This window comes from Oncorhynchus mykiss, chromosome 26 (assembly GCF_057628025.1).
Source record: "Oncorhynchus mykiss isolate SJ-2025 chromosome 26, ASM5762802v1, whole genome shotgun sequence".
Lineage (NCBI taxonomy): Eukaryota > Metazoa > Chordata > Actinopteri > Salmoniformes > Salmonidae > Oncorhynchus > Oncorhynchus mykiss.
Window position 1 is genome coordinate 20751761 of NC_143047.1, and position 19984 is coordinate 20771744.

The window sequence follows — 19984 nt, forward strand, 5'->3', positions numbered from 1 at the left end:
TGTTCCTGTCCTTGTCGGATTCTTGTTTGTTGTGTTTCATGCCTGAGCCAGACTATCGTCATGTTTGCTGTAACCTTGTCCTGTCCTGTCGGAATCTGCCGGTCTATCTGAGCCTACCTATGTTTGGTTATTAAAGAAGCTCTGTTTAAGTTAGTTCGCTTTTGGGTCCTCATTCACTCACCGTAACAGTTTTTGTAGGGTTTTTGGATGAATGCTAAAAATAAGGTCTGGTTAACACAGGTTAAGGAGATCTTATATGTTTTGTTCTACACGATAATCTTCATCAGCTAACATCACTTTTGTGAATTATGAAGCGTTTATGTAATGAAATAAAAGACACCCAAAGGCTTCATAATTCATAAAGATCACGTTAACTGGCTGATATCTCGTAGAACAATTATCTCATGTGTTACTTTCCCCAGTTTCTGTGTTGTTGTGGGTTTGTATGTGTGTGTATTTCAGGAAATGGCTTCCTGGAATCCTAAAGCAACTGATTGGTCGGCCCCATCGCCGGCTAGACCTCTGACCCCTCCCTCTCATTAGGGGAAACAGCTCCAATTACCAACTCCTTCTCCAGCTTGGTTTCCTTTGTCAGAAGAGAGCTTATTTTTATGTCCTGTGTTGATATTTGTGGCGGTCAGTGAAACGTTTGTGGATATTATTTTGTAGCCGCTCCTTCTGAGGTATGTGTATGCCAATAGGACTTAGTGAACCATTTCAATAACCAAAAACACTATAAGTAATTATTCTGTTTCACTTGTTCCTGGAGGGGAAGGGGAACGCACCTTGGGAGTGTTTAGGCAAGAGGACTGAAGGAATACATAACCCATAGTATTTAATCTGTCTGCACACTAGGTAAGACCTGGGTGGACCACCCCCTGTATTTTGGTTAGCGTGCCAGATGGTGCTAAAGGTTAGGGAACTAGTGGTAAGATAGGGGAGGGGTCTCTAACTAGTACTTTTTTTGCTTTGATTCCATCCAGATCCTTTTCCCCACCTTACTGTGTTAAGGAATAATACATTCCTTGTAAATTGTATTTTTCTCGTCCTGTCACCCTTCCCTGCACCTACGATCACATACTTCTTCACTCCACGAGGAGTTGAGGTGTAGCAGGATGTTCCTCCAGGAGGCGTACGTAACACATGTAAGTAAGAAAGCTAAATAAAACTACTTTTTAAGCTCCTGGCTCCTGTGAACTTTCTACATTTTTGGAAAACAGTAAATGGACTAAAGCTTACAAATTCCTTTTCTTCCTTGCCTAAGCAAGTGCTGTCTGACTGGCATCATAACCGAGAAGAATAGGATAAGTGACGCTTTTAATAATTTTATCTCAGTAGGCTTTTTATTTGAGAAACAGTGCTTTAAATTATTTAGGTAAAGCTCCACCTTATCTCAGCTCACTGGTCACCATAACACCCACCCGTACGTAGTACGCGCTCCAGCAGGTATATCTCACTGGTCACCCCCAAAGCCAACACCTCCTTTGGCCACCTTTCCTTCCAGTTCTCTGCTGCCAATGACTGGAACGAATTGCCAAAATTGCTGAAGTTGGAGACTTACATCTCCCTCACTAACTTTAAGCATCAGCTATCTGAGCAGCTGTACACAGCCCATCTGTAAATAGCTCATCCAATCTACCTACCTCATCCCCATATTGTTTTTATTTACTTTTTTTTCTCTTTTGCACAGTAGTATTTCTACTTGCACGTCATCTGCACATCTATCACTCCAGTTTTCATTTGCTAAATTGTAATTACTTTGCTACTATGGCCTATTTATTGCCTTACCACCTCATGCCATTTACACACACTGTATATAGACTTTCTCTTGTGTTATTGACTGTACGTTTGTTTATGTGTAACTCTGTGTCGTACTGCTTTGCTTTATCTTGGCAAGGTCGCAGTTGTAAATGAGAACTTGTTCTCAACTGGCCTACCTGGTTACATAAATTGACCCTGGTCAATCAACTGCTCTTCCCTCTGCCAGCTTCTAGCTGCCTCGATGGTTAACCCGTCAACTTCTAGTGATTATTTGTTTTCATTTCAACAATTTACGATCTGTGATGTGCTTGATGCCTTGCTTAAGATTAAAGTTTAAAAAATCCACTGGGGCTGATTAAACTTGATGCATTTTTGCTGGAGCTCTCTGCCCTCCCTGTTTCTGAATCAGTAATCCATATGTTTTACCTGACTGCATGGCCCATTTGTATGGTATTACGAAATATGTTAATATTAACTCTGCTGTTATTGTACTATGTAATACATGGTTATTAGATAGTCCTTGCCTATTGTGCTATTGCAGTTCTGTTCCATTTTTATTTCATCTTGTAGCCCATTTGATATGCATACATTCATCCTACTCTGTTCATTGCATTCTATGTGTATATTCATTGTCTCTCTGTTTCTGTAGCTTGACAGAACATTACCCATGTACAAATACATTTAAACTCAGTTTTTCACAATTCCTGACATTTAATCCTAGTAAATATTCCCTGCCTTAGGTTAGTTAGGATCACTACTATTATTTACATTTCACATTCTTAAAATAAAGTGGAGAGTGATTTATTTAAGCTTTTATTTCTTTCATCACATTCCCAGTGGGTCAGAAGTTTACATACGCTCAATTAGTATTTGGTAGCATTTCCTTTAAATTGTTTAACTTGGGTCAAACTTTTCGGTTAGCCTTCCACAAGCTTCCCACAATAAGTTGGGTGAATTTTGGCCCATTTGTTACGAGTCCGACCGAGAGTGGCTCCCCTTCCCTGCCGGGTGGCGCTCGGCGGTCGTCGTCGCCGGCCTATTAGCTGCCACTGATTGTCTTTCCTCCCCCTCATTGTATGTTTATTGTTAGCACCTGTTAGTGAGTCATTAGTTGGGCTTTATTAGACAGCCGGTCCGCCTGTTTCTTTGTGCGGGATTAATCATTGTGGCCTTCGTGTAGGTAGTAGAGGAACGTGTTTGTTCCTGGTCGTGTATTTTCTGCTGTACTGTTTTCGTCCCCCGTGTTTGGGGCATTTGATTTTGAGCACTGTCATATATACATATATTCATACACATAGTTCATATATTATACAGCGCCAAACTTATCCGCTTGACTCAAGTCATTGCACGCACCCCTGTTCGAACAGGAAGCACCCTACCCCCAGCCATAAACTGCCAGTTTCAGTTCCTCTTATCTCACGACCCCAGGACACACAGACATTCCATTGCATAAACACACACACTTCATCCCCCCTCTACTAGTCGGGTGCCCAGAGCAGAAGGCTCTGCTGTGTACCCTTGGGGCTCCTGCTCTGGCTGGAGCAGGTCTGCCTCCAACCCTTCGGGACCAGTCAGAAGACCACCACGACAAGACTCCACCTACATTATTCTATGTATAAAAACTGTTGTAACCTTTGTTTAGGCCCTTTTTCAGCTAACTCCATTTTGAGCTATATGAATCAGGTCCGTGCACGTTAAACTTCTAGGACAAGATATCTTTTGACTCAATAAACTGCCTTTTTGTTACAACTGAAATCCACTCTGTCCAGCGTCCATGATTTGGTCTCACTCTCCTGTAAGTAAATCATCAACAGCACCCAGTGTTGCGTGGGTGCATTAAAAGAGCACAGTATTGCACTCTCTGTTTCCTGCGTCTGACTCCACACCCACGACACCCGGAGCATTACACAATTCCTCCTGACAGAGTTGGTGTAACTGAGTCAGGTTTGTGTGCGTGAGCAAGGAGGCCTACATTTTCTATAGGATTGAGGTCAGGGCCTTGTGATGGCCACTCCAATACCTTGACTTTGTTGTCCTTAAGGGTAGAGAAAGCTTTTTGAACACTTAAGAAAGCTTTGTTGTAGAGCATTTAACACAAACTCCAGGGAGGAGCCAGCTGAGTATAAGACTATCATCTGCATATAAATGGATGAGAGAGCTTCCTACTGCCTGAGCTATGTTGTTGATATAAATTGAGAAGAGCGTGGGGCCTAGGATTGAGTCTTTGGGTACTCCCTTGGTGGCAGGCAGTGGCTGAGACAGAATTTCTGACTTTATACACTGCACTCTTTGAGAGAGGTAGTTAGCAAACTAGGCCAAAGACCCCTCAGACACCAATACTCCTTAGCCGGCCCACAAGAATGGAATGGTCTACCGTATCAAAAGCTTTGGCCAAGTCAAAAATATCAGCACAACATTGCTTAGAATCAAGGGCAATGGGGACATCATTGAGGACCTTTTGAGGTTGCAGTGACACATCCATAACCTGAGCGAAAACCAGATTGTGTACCAGAGAGATTACTATAGACATCAAGAAAGCCAGTCGGTTGACTATTGACACGTTTTTCCAACACTTTTGATAAACAGGGCAAAATACAAATAGGCCTATAACAGTTAGGATCGCCTTGATCTCCCCTTTAAATAAAGTATGAACCGCGATTGCCTTCCAAGCAATATGAACCTCCCCAGAAAGGAGAGAGAGGCTTGGTGACGATAGGGGCAGCAACCTTTAAAAAAAAGGTTGCTGCCAGATTTGATATGCATACATTCATCCTGCTCTATTCATTGCATTCCATCTGTACATTCATTCTCTGTTTCTGTACCTTTACAGAACCATACCCATGTTAATCTTCTCCTGTGTGTGTGTGTTAACTCTTGGGCTGGTTTATTCCCCTCAAACTGGGGGCAGTGTCAGTGAGTCACAAACCAGTAAAATACACTACATGACCAAAAGTACGTGGGAACCTGCTCGTCGAACATATGAAGTTGCCCCCCCCCCCCTTGCTACTATAACAGCCTCCACTCTTCTAGGAAGGCTGTCCACTAGATGTTGGAACATTGCTGCGGGGACTTGCTTCCATTCAGCAACAAAATCTTTAAGGAGGTCCGGCACTGATGTTGGGCGATTAGGCCTGGCTCGCAGTCGGCGTTACAAATTATCCCAAAGGTCTTCGTTGGGTTTGAAGTCAGAACTCTGTGCAGGGAATTCAAGTTCTTCCAAACCAATCTCGACAAACCATTTCTGTATGGACCTCGCTTTGTGCACAGGGTTATTGTCACGCTGAAACAGGAAAGGGCCTTCCACTAAGTTGAAAGCACAGAATTGTCTAGAATGTCATTGTATGCTGTAGAGTTAAACTTTCCTTTCACTGGAACTAAGGGGCCTAGCCCGAACCATGGGAAAACAGCCCCAGACCATTATTCCTCCTCCACCAAACTTTACAGTTGGCACTATGCATTGGGTCAGGTAGCGTTCTCCTGGCATCTTCCAAACTCAGATTAGACCTTCGGACAGCTAGATGGTGAAGCGTGATTCATCACTCCAGAAAACGCATTTCCACTGCTCCAGAGTCCAATGGCTGCAAGCTTTATACCCCTCCAGGCTTCGCTTGGCATCGGCTCCTCGGCCCTGGAAACTCATTTCATGAAGCTCCCGACGAACAGTTCTTGTGCTGACGTTGCTTCCAGAGGCAATTTGGAACACGGTAGTGAGTGTTGCAACCGAGGACGGACAAATTTTACGCGCTACGCGCTTCACCACTCTGTGGTCCCATTCTGTGAGCTTGTGTGGCCTACCGCTTTGCGGCTGAGCCGTTGTTGCTCTTAGACGTTTCCACTTCACAACAGCACTTACAGTTGACCGGCGCAGCTCTAGTAGGGCATACATTTGACAAACTAACTTGTTGGAAAGGTGGCATCCTATGATGGTGCCACGTTGCAAGTCACTGAGCTCTTCAATAAGGCCATTCTACTGCAAATGTTTGTCTATGGAGATTGCATGGCGATGTGCTTTTTAAAAATATATAAAATGTTTTTTATATATAAATACACACTTGTCAGCAATGGGTGTGGCTGAAATAGCCAAATACACTCATTTGAAGGGGTGTTCATATACTTTTGAATATGTAGTATATGTAGAGCTTTCACTGATGATTATATCTGGTTCTATACCCAAGGTTTGGAAGGCGGCCTTTCCTCAATTGGCCTAGACCAGGCTACGTGTACCTTGTTTTAAAAATGACTTGACAGATACAACTCCGTGTGTGTTGACTGATGGTGTTAAATCAGGTTTCCTGGATATTACGAAAGGTGTCCCGCAGGGGTCCATTTTTGGACCTGTACTTTTTACTCTTTACATTAACAATATTGAGATGTCAGTAAAAATAATTACCTTCACTTGTATGCCGATGATACTCTTGTGTATACTTTTTCCCCCACGGTTAACCAGGCTCTATCTGAACTAGTCTGCCTTTATTGTATTACAGAAAAATGTTATTGACCTGAAAATAGTATTGAATGCAGGTAAAACTAAATAAGATGTTCTCAAGCGCATAAAAATAACTGATTTAAGCATACAGTATGTACTTTGGACGGTCCCCATATTGATCGTGTCCGTGCTTGCAAATATCTGAGTATATATAATATGAGTTCGATAAGAAGCTGAGAATAAAAATGTTGTTATTCTATAGCAATAGGTCCTGCCTCTCTCTAAATAGTAGAAAGCAGATGATTCAGTCGACGTTCCTATCGGTCCTAGACTATGGCCACATCTATATGAATGTAGCTGCCACTTCATAAAGCCACTAGATGTAGTTTATCCTAGCGCAAAGCGCTTTATTACTGGTGACAATTTTAGTATTCATCTCTGCATTCTCTACCAGAAAGTTGGTTGGCCCTCTTTGATGTCAAATATGTTGATACATTGATATGTTTTTAATTTATAAAGCCCTTTTACAAAAAGTCCCATTGTACGTGACATTACTAAACTTTAGACACATGAGTTACCACACCTGAGCTCAAGGATGGCTAACTCTGGAAATTCCTTTGGTCTCTAATGAGTTAGATAAATCAGCTTTGAGTTTGTTCCACAGATAAGGTGCAAAGAATATTCAAAATGTTCTTAAATGTGATGTTTTGCTGCCTCTAGGCCAAAGGTCCTCAATCAACGCTGATTGAGGACCTTTTTACTGATTGCTGTGTTATTATGACTGTTTTTCTTTCTGCTTGCTCTTTGTATTTATATTTAGTGTATTTTATGTAATTCAGGGCTCTTCTGTAAAATAGACCTTGGTCGCAGTATGACTCCCTGATAAAATAAAGGTTGAATAAAAAAAGACATAACATATGTGCAGGGTTAAGAGGTAAGTGAGGTAGATATGTACATATAATTAACAGCACAGAATACAAGCAGTTGCAGCAGCATATGTGATGAGTTAGTGGGAAAAGGGTCAATGCAGATAGTCCGGGTAGCTATCTGGTTAACCATTTAGCAGTGTCATGGCTTGGGGGTAGAAGTTTCGTGGTGTTTTTCGTTGTGTAGCTTGATTTCCTTAAATGGAATAGAGACATCCATTTTACACGAGCCTGCTAGCCCGAGACTGAGGCTGCCTCTGTCTTTCATGGCTTTGTCGGCACTCAGCACAACTTCCTCAAGCTTTCCTACCTCCATGGTAACGGCATCTGGGTGCATGAACTCTAGTGGACACACTTGACTATCGCTAGGTGCCAGTCGGGGATTTTTGATAAAATTGATCCTGCCCCGTTGCCTCATTGGGCGTTTAAAAAAACGGAAAAAAACCAAACTGCACAAAATTCCAGTACACTAAAACTGATTTCTGGTTCCTTCGTATTGAAAGATTGTCAGGTTATGGCATTTCTAAACAGCGGACTTGAATGTCAATCCCTGATATTGCACCGAGTTATCAACTGGAGAGCAGCTTTCACTGGTGAGCCAAAATACTTATTTTGCAAATTATTTTAAGTAGCTGCCTCTAGTCCTGCTTTTACTGTAATGCATGATAGTTGAACATGTAAATTGACTTAAAATACTTATTGTGTTGTTATGTGTTAATAACATTTAGACTACGTTACCCAGCAGGCTAGGCGGATGGTTAAATAATGCTTTGCATGGCTAAACATGGAGTTTTCTAGCTGAAGTATATGTTCATTAAAAGTAGTTAAACCTACGGTTTGTCATTATATAAGGAACAAACATAACACTTATAGCCTATCCTATACACTGTATTTTATGTGGGTGGATTGCATTAAACTAGTTTACTATAATTCCATAATGTATTTGATGCGTTGCTTATTCCACATCACATTAAAACCAGGTGTAATGTGAACGCTGAGAGACGGGAAGCAAGTTCAGGGAGTGTATTTAATAAATAAATGAACGTAGAACAAAACAAGAAACACGAGTAGAGTGCAAACGTGAAACATTAACGCATGGGAAAGTAACGAAAGGGAGTGACAGATATAAGGGAGGTAATAAAGTCCAGATGAGTCTTTACACGGAACCCAAACCGGCTGCGCGCGTGCGCCATCGTGTATAAATGTATTTTGTCCCCCCACACCAAACGCGAGCACGACACGCAGGTTAAAATATAAAAACAAACTTTGAACCAAATACATTAATTTGAGGACAGGTCGAAAAGCATTTTTGGCAACTTTCATAAATTAGGTGTATTACAGGCTGACTACACAGCTCGCTGTCGTGTGCACGAGCATTGCAAAATAAATCTATTATTATTATTATTGAATTATTTGCTGGCCTCACGCCAACGAGCGTCTGCTTGCCAAGGGCTAAAATAGAAGTTATATTTGTGACACAGATCGCTCTGCAAGTCCTGCCTCTCCCATCTCCTCAATGGTTGGAGAGCCACATGGGTGACGGAAAGACCAATGAGGTCAGTGGTGGTAATGCACCTAATTTCTGAAAGTTGCCAATCGCAATATAAAGTCAAGAGAAGAAAAAGCCTGGAAAGAAGAGAGATGATTAGAAATGATTCGGTTGACAGTTTTATGGATTAATTGTTGGAGTAGAGGACCATGTGCATTTCAGGTAAAATAACAACTCAATGTTTATATCCAAGGACAAACTAGCTAGCAACCGCAAGCTAGCTAAAATAGCATTTATGCACGATGGAGCACGCTCGCAGCCGGTTTGGGTTCCGTGTTAGCCCTTGGCAACGCAGACGCTTGTTGGCGCGTGTGGGCAGTGTGGGTGCAATAATTTAATAATATAGATTTCTACATTTATTTTGCATCGCTTGCGCACGCAATGCGAACGGTGTAGTCAGCCTGTAAAATAGAAGTCAGTTTTATTTGTGACGCAGATTGCGCTGCAAGTCCTGCCTCTCCCATCTCCTCATTGGTTTATAGAAGCAGGTACCCACGTGCCATCTCCTCATTGGTTATACCCACATGGGTGATTGAAAGACAAACTGAAACTGAGCTGTCGGTTATCGTGGTAATACTATGAAAGTTTAGATGTGAAATAAGTTCAAAGAAGAAAAAGCCTGGAAGGAGGAGAGATTACTAGAAATGATTCAGTTGGCTGTTTTATGTGTGGATTAATTGTCGGAGTAGAGGACCTTGTGCATTTCAGATAAAATAACAACTCAATGTTTATATCCCAGGACAAATTAGCTAGCAACAGCAAGCTAGCTAAATAGGACAAATTAGCTAGCAACAACAAGCTAGCTAAATGGGAGAAATTAGCTAGCAAGGGCAAACTAGCTAGCTAAATTGCCATAAAAGTTTAATGCTTTTCGACCTGTCCCCAAATTAATGTAATTGGTTCAGTTTGTTTTGATATGTTAACCTGCGTATCGCGTTTGGTGTGTGTGGGGGGGGCACAGACAGTTTGGGTTCGGTGTATGATGGTGATAGGTGCGTGTAATAATGAGCAGCCTGGTGACCTAGAGCGTCGGAGAGGGAGCATACGTGACACCAGGGACTTTTGATGTCACAGCCTGCTGTAACTTCAGCATTTTAGTTTAGTGTATGGCCAATGCTGTTAGTCCAATGTAATCTCTATCCAGGTTAGCTCAAGGTCTAGTCTACTCCTGTCCTGAGCCAAGCTGTAGGTAATTTACTCATAGTTAATTACCTGATATCATGTCATTCATTGTTGGTGTTCTGCACACTCTGAACTTGGCAGATATGTAGACCCAAGATAAACAAGTGGAGTTAGTAGCATGACATCTAATTTCATAGTGCATGTCCATGCAGCTATAGAAGATTAAAACAAACCAGGATGTTCTTTCAGAGGACTCCCCCTTTTCAAACTGCTGTTTGACATTCAATCAGGACTGAATCAACTTGGCTGGCTTTTTAGAAAATCCATAACAGGTTGCATTGGAGTTTCCAATGCAGCCTGTAATATGAAGAGCAGCTCAATCCTCAGTCTTCCACATATTTACTGAAGGCATTTAACTGAATTGGGGCTCCATGCGGTTCATATTCCTTTAGCTGGAGGGCATACTTTTCTCTCTAATGTATTGATATTTGGTTACTCACTGGATATGGATGTAATGTGCATTAATGTATAAAGATTATGTAAATCGGCAACTGCTGAAATAGATCTTCATGTGGTTTGATATTCTACAGACGTGAATGGATAATCTATCTGGCACCACTATGATGTGTCAGGGCAGAAGAGTCCTGCTCGCATGGATAAGTCTGAGCCTGTTTGTAAGTTTCCATACAGTCGAAGGTAAGTTTGTAAACTCAGCAAAAAAATAAACGTCCCTTTTTCAGGACCCTGTCTTTCAAAGATCATTCATAAAAATCCAAATAATTTCACAGATCTTCATTGTAAAGGGTTTAAACACTGTTTCCCATGCTTGTTCAATGAACCATAAAACATTTATGAACATGCACCTGTGGAACGGTCGTTACGACACTAACAGCTTAGACGGTAGGCAATTAAGATCACAGTTATGGAAACTTAGGACACTAAAGAGGCCTTATTACTGACTCTGAAAAACACCAAAAGAAAGATGTCCAGGGTCCCTGCTCATCTGCGTGAACGTGCCTTAGGCATGCTGCAAGGAGGCAAGAGGACTGCAGATGTGGCCAAGGCAATAAATTGCAATGTACGTACTGTGAGACGCTTAAGACAGCGCTACACGGAGACAGGACGGACAGCTGATCGCCCTCGCAGTGGCAGACCACGTGTAACACCTGCATAGAATCAGTACATCCGAACATCACACCTGCGGGACAGATACAGGATGGCAACAACAACTGCCCCAGTTACACCAGGAACACACAATCCCTCCATCAGTGCTCAGACTGTCCGCAATAGGCTGAGAGAGGCTGGACTGAGGGCTTGTAGGCCTGTTGTAAGGCAGGTCCTCCCCAGACATCACCAGCAACAACGTCGCCTATGGGCACAAACCCATCGTCGCTGGAGCAGACAGGACTGGCAAAAAGTGCTCTTCACTGACGAGTCGCAATTTTGTCTCACCAGGGGTGATGGTTGGATTGACTTTTATCGTCGAAGGAATGAGCGTTACACCGAGGCCTGTACTCTGGAGCGGGATCGATTTGGAGGTGGAGGGTCCGTCATGGTCTGGGGTGGTGTGTCACAGCATCATGGACTGAGCTTGTCATTGTAGGCAATCTCAATGCTGTGTGTTACAGGGAAGACATCCTCCTCCCTCATGTGGTTCCTTTCCTGCAGGCTCATCCTGACATGACCCTCCAGCATGACAATGCCACAAGCCATACTGCTCGTTCTGTGTGTTATTTCCTGCAAGACAGGAATGCCAGTGTTCTGCCATGGCCAGCGAAGAGCCCGGATCTCTGCCATGTCCACCCCACCCCCCCAGAAATGTCTGGGAACTTGCAGGTGCCTTGGTGGAAGAGTGGGGTAATATCTCACAGCAAGAACTGGCAAATCTGGTGCAGTCCATGAGGAGGAGATGCACTGCAGTACTTAATGCAGCTGGTGGCCACACCAGATAGTGACTGTTACTTTTGATTTTGACCCTTCCTTTGTTCAGGGACACATTTTTCAATTTCTGTTAGTCACATGTCTGTGGAACTTGTTCAGTTTATGTTTCAGTTGTTGAATCTTGTTATGTTAATACAAATATTTACACATGTTAAGTTTGCTGAAAATAAACGCAGTTGACAGTGGGAGGAAGTTTATTTTTTTGCTGAGTTTGTCCTGTTTAATTCACTATTTAGCAACTATGAAATACAGTGATTAGCTGTAAACAATAATCTATATATACTTTTTATAGTTTGGTTGGTTGTAAATCGCTCCTTTCCAAATGAATGCGTCCTTTGACAGACTACTACAATGCCTTTTCTAGAACTTTTAAATATTTTCCAGGCGACAGAGAGAGCCTCTTCCAGCTTCATACTAGTTATGGTCAGCTGGAGGGCAGACTGGTCAGAGTGAGAGAGAGCCAGAGGAAGGTGGCTGCCTACCTGGGGATCCCCTTCGCTGAGCCCCCTGTCGGGCCCCTGAGGTTCCAGGCCCCCCGGCCTCCCCGGGTGTGGCAGGGACTAAGAGATGCCAAGGCTTACCCCCCTCTGTATGAGTTTAAGCAGTAATGTCTCAGAGAGACAGGCAGGGAGACAAACAGCCTATACTGTTTTATGAGGAACTCTGAATCATGTTTATTCTGATGAACATTAATATTCTGCCATATTTTTATTCTTAGTATAAGAAAATATCACCTTTCTTGTCCTATTAACACACAGGTGTCTGCAGAACATGAACCACACTAGACAAATGGTGGACCTGTACGGAGGTCGGTTCCCTGTCCTAACCACCTCAGAGGACTGCCTTTACCTGAACATCTACACACCAGTCAAACCTGGGGACCCAAGGAAACTACCAGTGAGGAGAGAGATGAGAATGTACTCATATGCTTGTCTAGTTAGATGTCTTTTGTTTGGTGGTCTAGTCTAAAAAAAAAGTGTTTGTAGGTGATGATTTGGATCCATGGTGGAGGCTTTCTCATGGGAGGGGCTTCACTCTATGATGGCTCCTCATTGGCTGCCTTCGGGGATGTTGTGGTGGTCATCATTCAATACCGTCTGGGTATCCCAGGGTTCCTCAGGTACACTTTTATTGGTACTGATTTTGGTCAATATGATCTATGCACAAATTCAGGTCAGTAACATCTTCTACTGTTTGTTGTCTACTGAACACAACCCTGGCATATCGGATCTAATGTCTGTGTGACTGTCCAGCACAGGGGATGGCCAGTACCCCGGGAACGTGGGTATTCTGGACCAGGTGTGTGCCCTGCACTGGGTGCAGGAGACCATCAGCAGTTTTGGGGGAGACCCAGGATCTGTCACCATTTTTGGAGAGTCTGCTGGGGGTGTTGCCATCTTTTTACATGTGTGTATTGTAGAACTAGGAAAACAGATACTTGCTGATACAGAAAGATGCACTGGCTGTCTGTATGTAGGCTTACTTTGGGCACTGATCTATGGTTCTGTCTGTCCAGATGATGTCCCCTCTGTCATCAGGACTGTTCCACAAGGCCATCAGTCAGAGTGGAGTACCCCTCATTTCTCTGTTCATCCAGGATGACCCCAAACCTACTGCACAGGTGATCTGCTGTTTCACTGTGCTGATCGTAACCGCAAGTCTTAAGGATCCCCCATACATTGGTTCATATGCAATAAAACCGTCAGTGGTCTTTAAACTGTCGTTATTATTCTGGTACAATGTAACGTGTTGTAATTACCGTCATTCAAATGCTCTGGTTTCAATCTCTCCTTCCTCCAGCTGGTGGCACAGAGAGCAGGATGTCCCAGTGATGACTCTGCAGAGCTCATGACCTGCCTCAGCACCCTCAGCCCACAAGACATAGAGGCGGCTACACCTGCAATGGTAGGTTTGTTCTGAGCCTCACACTCCCCCTACAGTATGTGGGGTGTATGTATCTGAATGCCAGGCTGTTTCTGCTTTAGCTAACATATACTATATACCACTGTTGAATGCAACAACATTGCTGTTGTTTGACTTCCATTCTGGCTGGGGCCCATCCTCTCTCTCCACAGGGGGATATGGTTCTGTCTGTGCACAGGGATGGGACAGTCATCCCTACCAACCTGGAGGAAGTCCTGCAGACCAAGAGCTTCCTGGGTTTCCCCAGGATCATAGGGGTCAACAACCATGAGTATGGATGGATGCTCCCACATGTATGTATGTCCTTGCATGAAGATATGAAAACTGTCGGTCATATATTTTACAGGTAAATGCACTTTTATCATTTTTTGTTGTTGTAAGATCTTGTGTGTTCCACCAGTTTTTCCTTTTTCCTGGATGGGATCTTGGAATGACCCGTGAAAACATGATGATGATCCTGGCGTTTATGCTTCAGGAACTGGTTAGTGAAGTATGGGGGCAGCCAGGGTTGGGTAGGTTACTTTCTAAATGTAATTTTTTTAGTTACTAAGTTCCTGTCCAAAACTAATCAGTAACGTAACTTTTGGATTGCACAAACTCAGTAATGTAATCGGATTACTTTCAGTTGCTTTTTGATTACTTTCTCCTTAAGAGGCATTAGAAGAAGACGAGAAGGATCCATCAAATGCATTTGGTGTGTCATAGTGGTCTCTGACTTGTGGTCAGACTTGCTCGGGTGGAACAAACTTAAACTTGCTCCTTTTTGCAATGCCGAATTGAATTTCATTGAGAAATCAGAAGGATGTCATAATGTATTTTTTTCGCAAACATCCTTTCTGAATTTAAAAGTATTCAACAAAGTAATCATCTAGCTTTTAAAAAGTAGATTTTTGCTGGTGAAAGAACAATCAGAATTTCACTTTAACTTCATGATGTACGCAGGAAAATACACACTGGGATGATAATAACAGAGTATTATCAACTTGTAGATTTAAGAGGAGATCCTAGAGTTCCTCCTTTGATTGTCACACAAGACTTCTACTTGATTGGTTCATATAGAACGGTGGGTAGGCTTTATGCAAAATATGAACAACGTTTATCTGATAATATGCAGGCTAAAGACTGGGATTTGTCGATTTAAGACGAAAACAAGTTTTGCAGCTGCTTGAAAATGGAAAATAGAGTATTCTAAATGATCGACAAAACAAGTCTGTACGCTCTGAGAAATATACCGTATCAGACAAAAGTTTGGACACACATACCCATTCAAGGGTTTTTCTTTATTTGTACTATTTTCAACATTGAATAATAATAGGGAAGAGATCAAAACTATGAAATAACACACATATTATGTAGTAGTCAAAAAAGTGTTGTAGTAGTCAAAATATATGTTATATTTGAGATTCTTCAAAGTAGCCACCCTTTGCCTTGATGACAGCTTTGCACACTCGTGGCATTCTCTCAACCAGCTTCATGAGGTAGTCACCAGGAATGCATGTCATGGCAAGAACAGCAGTCCATTATTACTTTAAAACATGAATCCGGAACATTTCAAGAACTTTGAACATTTCTTCGAGTGCAGTCGCAAAAAACATTTAAGAATTATTATGAAACTGGATCTCATGAGGACCGCCACAGGAAAGGAAGACCCAGAGTTACCCCTGCTGTAGAGTTCAAGTAACAGACACATATCAACATCAACTGTTTTTTATTTTACTAGGCAAACAAATTCTTATTTTCAATGATGGCCTAGGCAGAATGACAGATTTGTACCTTTTCAGCTCAGGGATTTGATCTTGCAGCCTTTTGGTTACTAGTCCAACGCTCTAACCACTAGGCTACCTGCCACCCCTGTTCAGAGGAGACTGCGTGAATCAGGCCTTCATGGTAGAATTTCTGCAAAGAAACCACTACTAAAGGGCACCAGTAATAAGAAGACTTGCTTTGGCCAAGAAACACAAGCAATGGACATTAGACTGGTGGAAATCTGTTCTTTGGTCTGATGAGTCCAAATGTGCATTTTTTTATTCCAACTGCCGTGTCTTTGTGAGGCGCAGAGTAGGTGAACGGATGATCTCCACATGTGTGGTTCCCACCGTGAAGCATGGAGGAGGATGTGTGATGGTGTGGGGGTGCTTTGCTGGTGACATTGTCTGTGATTTATTTAGAATTCAAGGTACACATAACCAGCATGGCTACCACAGCATTCTGCAGCGATACACCATCCCATCTGGTTTGTGCTTAGTGGGACTATCATTTTGTTTTTCAATAGGAATATGACCCAAAACACACCTCCAGGCTGTGTAAGGGTTATTTGACCAGGAAAGAGAGTGATGGAGTGCTGCATCAGATGACCTGGCCTCCACAATCACCCGACCTCAACCCAATTGAGTTTGGGATGAGTTGGACCGCGGAGTGAAGGAAAAACAGCCAACAAGTGCTCAGCATATGTGGGAACTCCTTCAAGACTGTTGGAAAAGCATTCCTCATGAAGCTGGTTGAGAAAATGCCAAAAGTGTGCAAAGCTGTCATCAAGTCAAAGGGGTGGCTACTTAAAATAATATAAAATATATTTTGATTTGTTTAACACTTTGTTGGTTACTACATGATTCCACATGTGTTATTCCATAGTTTTGATGTCCACTATTATCCTACAATGTAGAAAATAGTAGAAATAAACACCCTTGAATGAGTAGATGGGTCCAAACGTTTGACTGGTACTGTATATACACTATAATTATATTATATTAAAAATCCACTTCTGACACTTAATACCGTTTTTTTTTTGTAATCAGTTTCTCCCCAACCCTGGTGGCAGCTTTATAATAATTCATCTAGCAGTCTGGTCCATGAGCTGTATTTTAAACCCTGTATCTCCCTGGTAGCGTATGCCAGACTCTGCCCTGGGGATCATCGTAGGGGAGTACTTTGGTGACATGAAGGACCCCGTGGGGATCAGAGATGCCTTCTTGGAGCTTATGGGAGATCTACTGATTGTGGTCCCTGGGATCGAGGAAGCCAGAAGGTGTAGAGGTGAAGAATACACTGGGAACTATACCAATCTGATGCCTGATTTTTCTTTAGAAACCTCCTGGAAGACATTATTTAATCATTATTATGAATAAATTATTTTAAGACAGTTTAATATCTAAATGATTGAGACATTTTGTAGGTGATAGACATGTTGTGTTGGTATTCACAGTTGTGTGTAATGTATCTGTCTGTCTATACAAGATGCTGGTTGCTTGATCTACTACTACGAGTTCCAGCAGCGCCCCTCCATGTTCACGTCCAGCAGGCCAGGCTTTGTGAAAGCAGACCACTTTGATGAGGTTGGCTTTGTGTTTGGCGCCCCCTTTTGGACAGATGACATAGTGATGTTAGGTACAATTTTATTTATTTTTATTCTGGAGAAATTGCAGGCTAAATATACTTGAAAACCTTGTTTTTATATCAAATTCTGGAGGAACTGTCCATAACAATAACATGAGTAACAAGTTAACATAATCAGATGTTAATACTGTTACGTGACAAAAGACTTAGGGAGATTATATTTTGGACAAACTCATTCTGTTGAGCCTGTACTGTATCTCTGCAGCTTTTCTTGGAAACGACAGAAACTAAAAAAGTTTTCCACTCATAGATAACACGACAGATGAGGAACGACAGCTTAGCAGGACCATGATGAAATACTGGACTAACTTTGCCAGAACAGGGTGAGAGATCCCTTTCTTGTTCTCTCTCTCTCTCTCTCTCTCTCTCTCTGTGCATTCCGTTGGAGAAGCTTCAGCACAGATATGACATGTAACAAGAACCAGATTTCTGTCATGATGTAGTCAAGTTCATACCGCCAGAAGTTCTGAGTTTTTTTCTGAGTAAATTGATTTCGAAATAAGATACAGGAGATAGTTCATACTAGACAAAGAACAGTTTGACTCCCTACTGTATGCAAAAAAAATATTTGCTACTATATGCCAAGTATGCTTTTCATATCTACTTAGTGGTTACTCAATATAGTACATTATAGTAGATCAACCACCAATTGCATTGGGTCATAGTAGTACTATACATACAGTGCATTCGGAAAGTTTTCAGACCCCTTGACTTTTTCCACATTTTGTTACGTTACAGCCTTATTCTAAAATGTATTACATATTTTTTTCCCCCTCATCAATCTACACACAATACCCCATAATGACAAAGCAAAAACTGTTTTTTAGATATTTTTGCAAATGTATATAAAAAAGAGATTATTACATTTACATAAGTATTCAGACCCTTTACTCAGTACTTTGTTGAAGCATGTTTGGCAGCTATTACAGTCTTGAGTCTTCTTGGGTATGACGCTACAAGCTTGGCCCACCTGTAGTTTCTACCATCCTTCTCTGCAGATCCTCTTAAGCTCTGTAGGTTTGAGGGGGAGCATCGCTGCACAGCTATTTTAATTTCTCTCCAGAGATGACCGATCGGGTCAAGTCCGGCCTCTGGCTCGGCCACTCAAGATCATTCAGAGACTTGTCCCAAAGCGACTCCTGCGTTGTCTTGGCTGTGTGCTTCGGGTTGTTGTCCTGTTGCAAGGTGACCCTTCACCCCAGTCTGAGGTCCTGAGTGCTCTGGAGCAGGTTTTCATCAAGGATCTCTCAGCATTTTGCTCCATTTGTCTTTCCCTCGATCCTGACTAGTCTCCCAGTTCCTGCCGCTGAAGAACATCCCCACAGCATGATGCTGCCACCAACATGCTTCACCGTAAGGATGGTGCCAGGTTTCCTCCAGACGTGATGCTTGACATTCAGGCCAAATAGTTCAAATTTGGTTTCATCAGACCAAATAATCTTTTTTTCTCATGGTCTGAATCCTTTTATGTGCCTTTTGGGCAAACTCCAAGCGGGCTGTCATGTGCCTTTTACTGAGGAATGGCTTCTGTCTGACCACTACCATAAAAGACTGACTGGTAGTGCTGCAGAGATGGTTGGCCTTCTGGAAGGTTCTCCCATATCCACAGAGGAACTCTGGTGTTCTGTCAGAGTGACCATCGGGTTCTTGGTCACCTCCCCGACCAAGGCCCTTCTCCCCAGATTGCTCAGTTTGGCCGGGCGGCCAGCTCTAGGAAGAGTCTTGGTGGTTGCAAACTTCCATTTAAGAATGCTGGAGGCCACTGTGTTCTTGGGGACCTTCAATGCTGCAGACGTTTTGGTACCTTTCCTTAGATCTGTGCCTCGACACAATCCTGTCTCGGAGCTCTGCGGACAATTCCTTCGACCTCATGGCTTGGTTTTTGCTCTGACATGCACTGTCAATTGTGGGACCTTTTATATAGACAGGTGTGTGCCTTTCCAAATCATGTCCAATCAATTGAATTTACCACAGGTGAATACTTATGTAAATAAGGTATTTCCATTTATTTTTAATACATTTGCAAACATTTCTACTTCTGTTTTCGCTTTGCCATTATGGGATATCGTGTGTAGATTGAGGTTTTCTTAAATCTATTTAGAATGAGGCTGTAATTTAACAATTGTGGAAAAAGTCAAGCGGTCTGAATACTTTCTGAATGCATTGTATGTAAAATGAAGTAGTCATAAGTGCAGCCGCTCATATGATGCCAATGGGTGTGTCCCTATCTCTCCCTCTGTTCCTGTAGTAACCCTAACGGAGAGAATATGTTTGATTGGCCAACATTCACCACAGAAGAAGAGTGTCTACTGATCCAGGCCAACCTCGGGCTGGGCAGTGTCTCAGAGAAGAAGAGAGCCCAGTTCTGGACAGAAGACTTCCCCAAAGGACTGCAGACTGCTGGACACAAAGATGCACACAATGACCTGTAGAGCTGAATTTTCACTGTGTCAAATGCTGTTCTAGGAGTGTCCATGTTGTTTCCCTCCACTCCAGTGATGTCAGTCTGCTATTAGGTTACAGTATATGAGGCTTTCTTTGCCTTTTCCTTATTTTGTATCATATTTTGGCCATTTTAATATTCCAGATTTTCTGTAGTGGTTTGCTCTTCTATATATATTTTTTGTATATTTTTCTCTTTATATATTAATTGTTTTTGATATTGTGTAGCCTATTTTTTTTTTATCTTGCTGTGCATATGCCCAATTAAAGCCATACAATCCATAAAGTGTGACTGATTTGATGATTGTCCTTCTGCTAAGTAATAAAACATTTAGACACTTATCTGATATGCTAAATAAATGTCTAGAGCACTGTGTGCAGTGTGCGATTTGTCAATTGAGAGTCGACATGCGCAATCATTAGTCCAAACAGTTGCAAAACGAGTTTCTATTGGACAAATTTAGGAATGTCATTCCCCGTTAGTTACGGTTGCTTGCGTTA

The 19984-nt window shown here is 42.3% G+C and overlaps 1 protein-coding gene across 5 annotated transcripts; it reads left to right on the forward strand.

Moving 5' to 3' along the window:
- Positions 1-550: 550 nt before the first annotated feature.
- On the forward strand, positions 551-19769 carry LOC110506604 (fatty acyl-CoA hydrolase precursor, medium chain). Of its 5 annotated transcripts, XM_036963968.2 has the most exons (15): positions 591-683; positions 984-1145; positions 10375-10480; positions 12110-12314; positions 12484-12622; positions 12712-12845; positions 12979-13132; positions 13242-13346; positions 13526-13630; positions 13801-13941; positions 14049-14129; positions 16534-16681; positions 16883-17032; positions 17292-17364; positions 19290-19769. In XM_036963968.2, exons 3-15 carry the CDS (start codon positions 10381-10383, stop codon positions 19471-19473), a joined length of 1719 nt encoding a protein of 572 aa, XP_036819863.1. In that variant the 5' UTR covers positions 591-683; positions 984-1145; positions 10375-10380; the 3' UTR covers positions 19474-19769. The 5 variants fall into 5 exon arrangements, with proteins under 5 accessions (XP_090078549.1, XP_090078550.1, XP_036819863.1 ...); XM_090222424.1 differs by lacking the exon at positions 12110-12314 and having other exon boundaries at positions 572-683; XM_036963969.2 differs by lacking the exons at positions 591-683; positions 984-1145 and adding an exon at positions 7337-7706.
- Positions 19770-19984: the final 215 nt, after the last annotated feature.

Coding starts and splice junctions, on each gene's coding strand:
- LOC110506604 (XM_036963968.2), top strand. CDS start 10,381: ATGGATAATCTATCTGGCACCACTATGATGTGTCAGGGCAGAAGAGTC. Junction 12,846..12,978: donor GGTATCCCAGGGTTCCTCAG/GTACACTTTTAT, acceptor GTGACTGTCCAG/CACAGGGGATGGCCAGTACC. Junction 16,682..16,882: donor GGAAGCCAGAAGGTGTAGAG/GTGAAGAATACA, acceptor TGTCTATACAAG/ATGCTGGTTGCTTGATCTAC.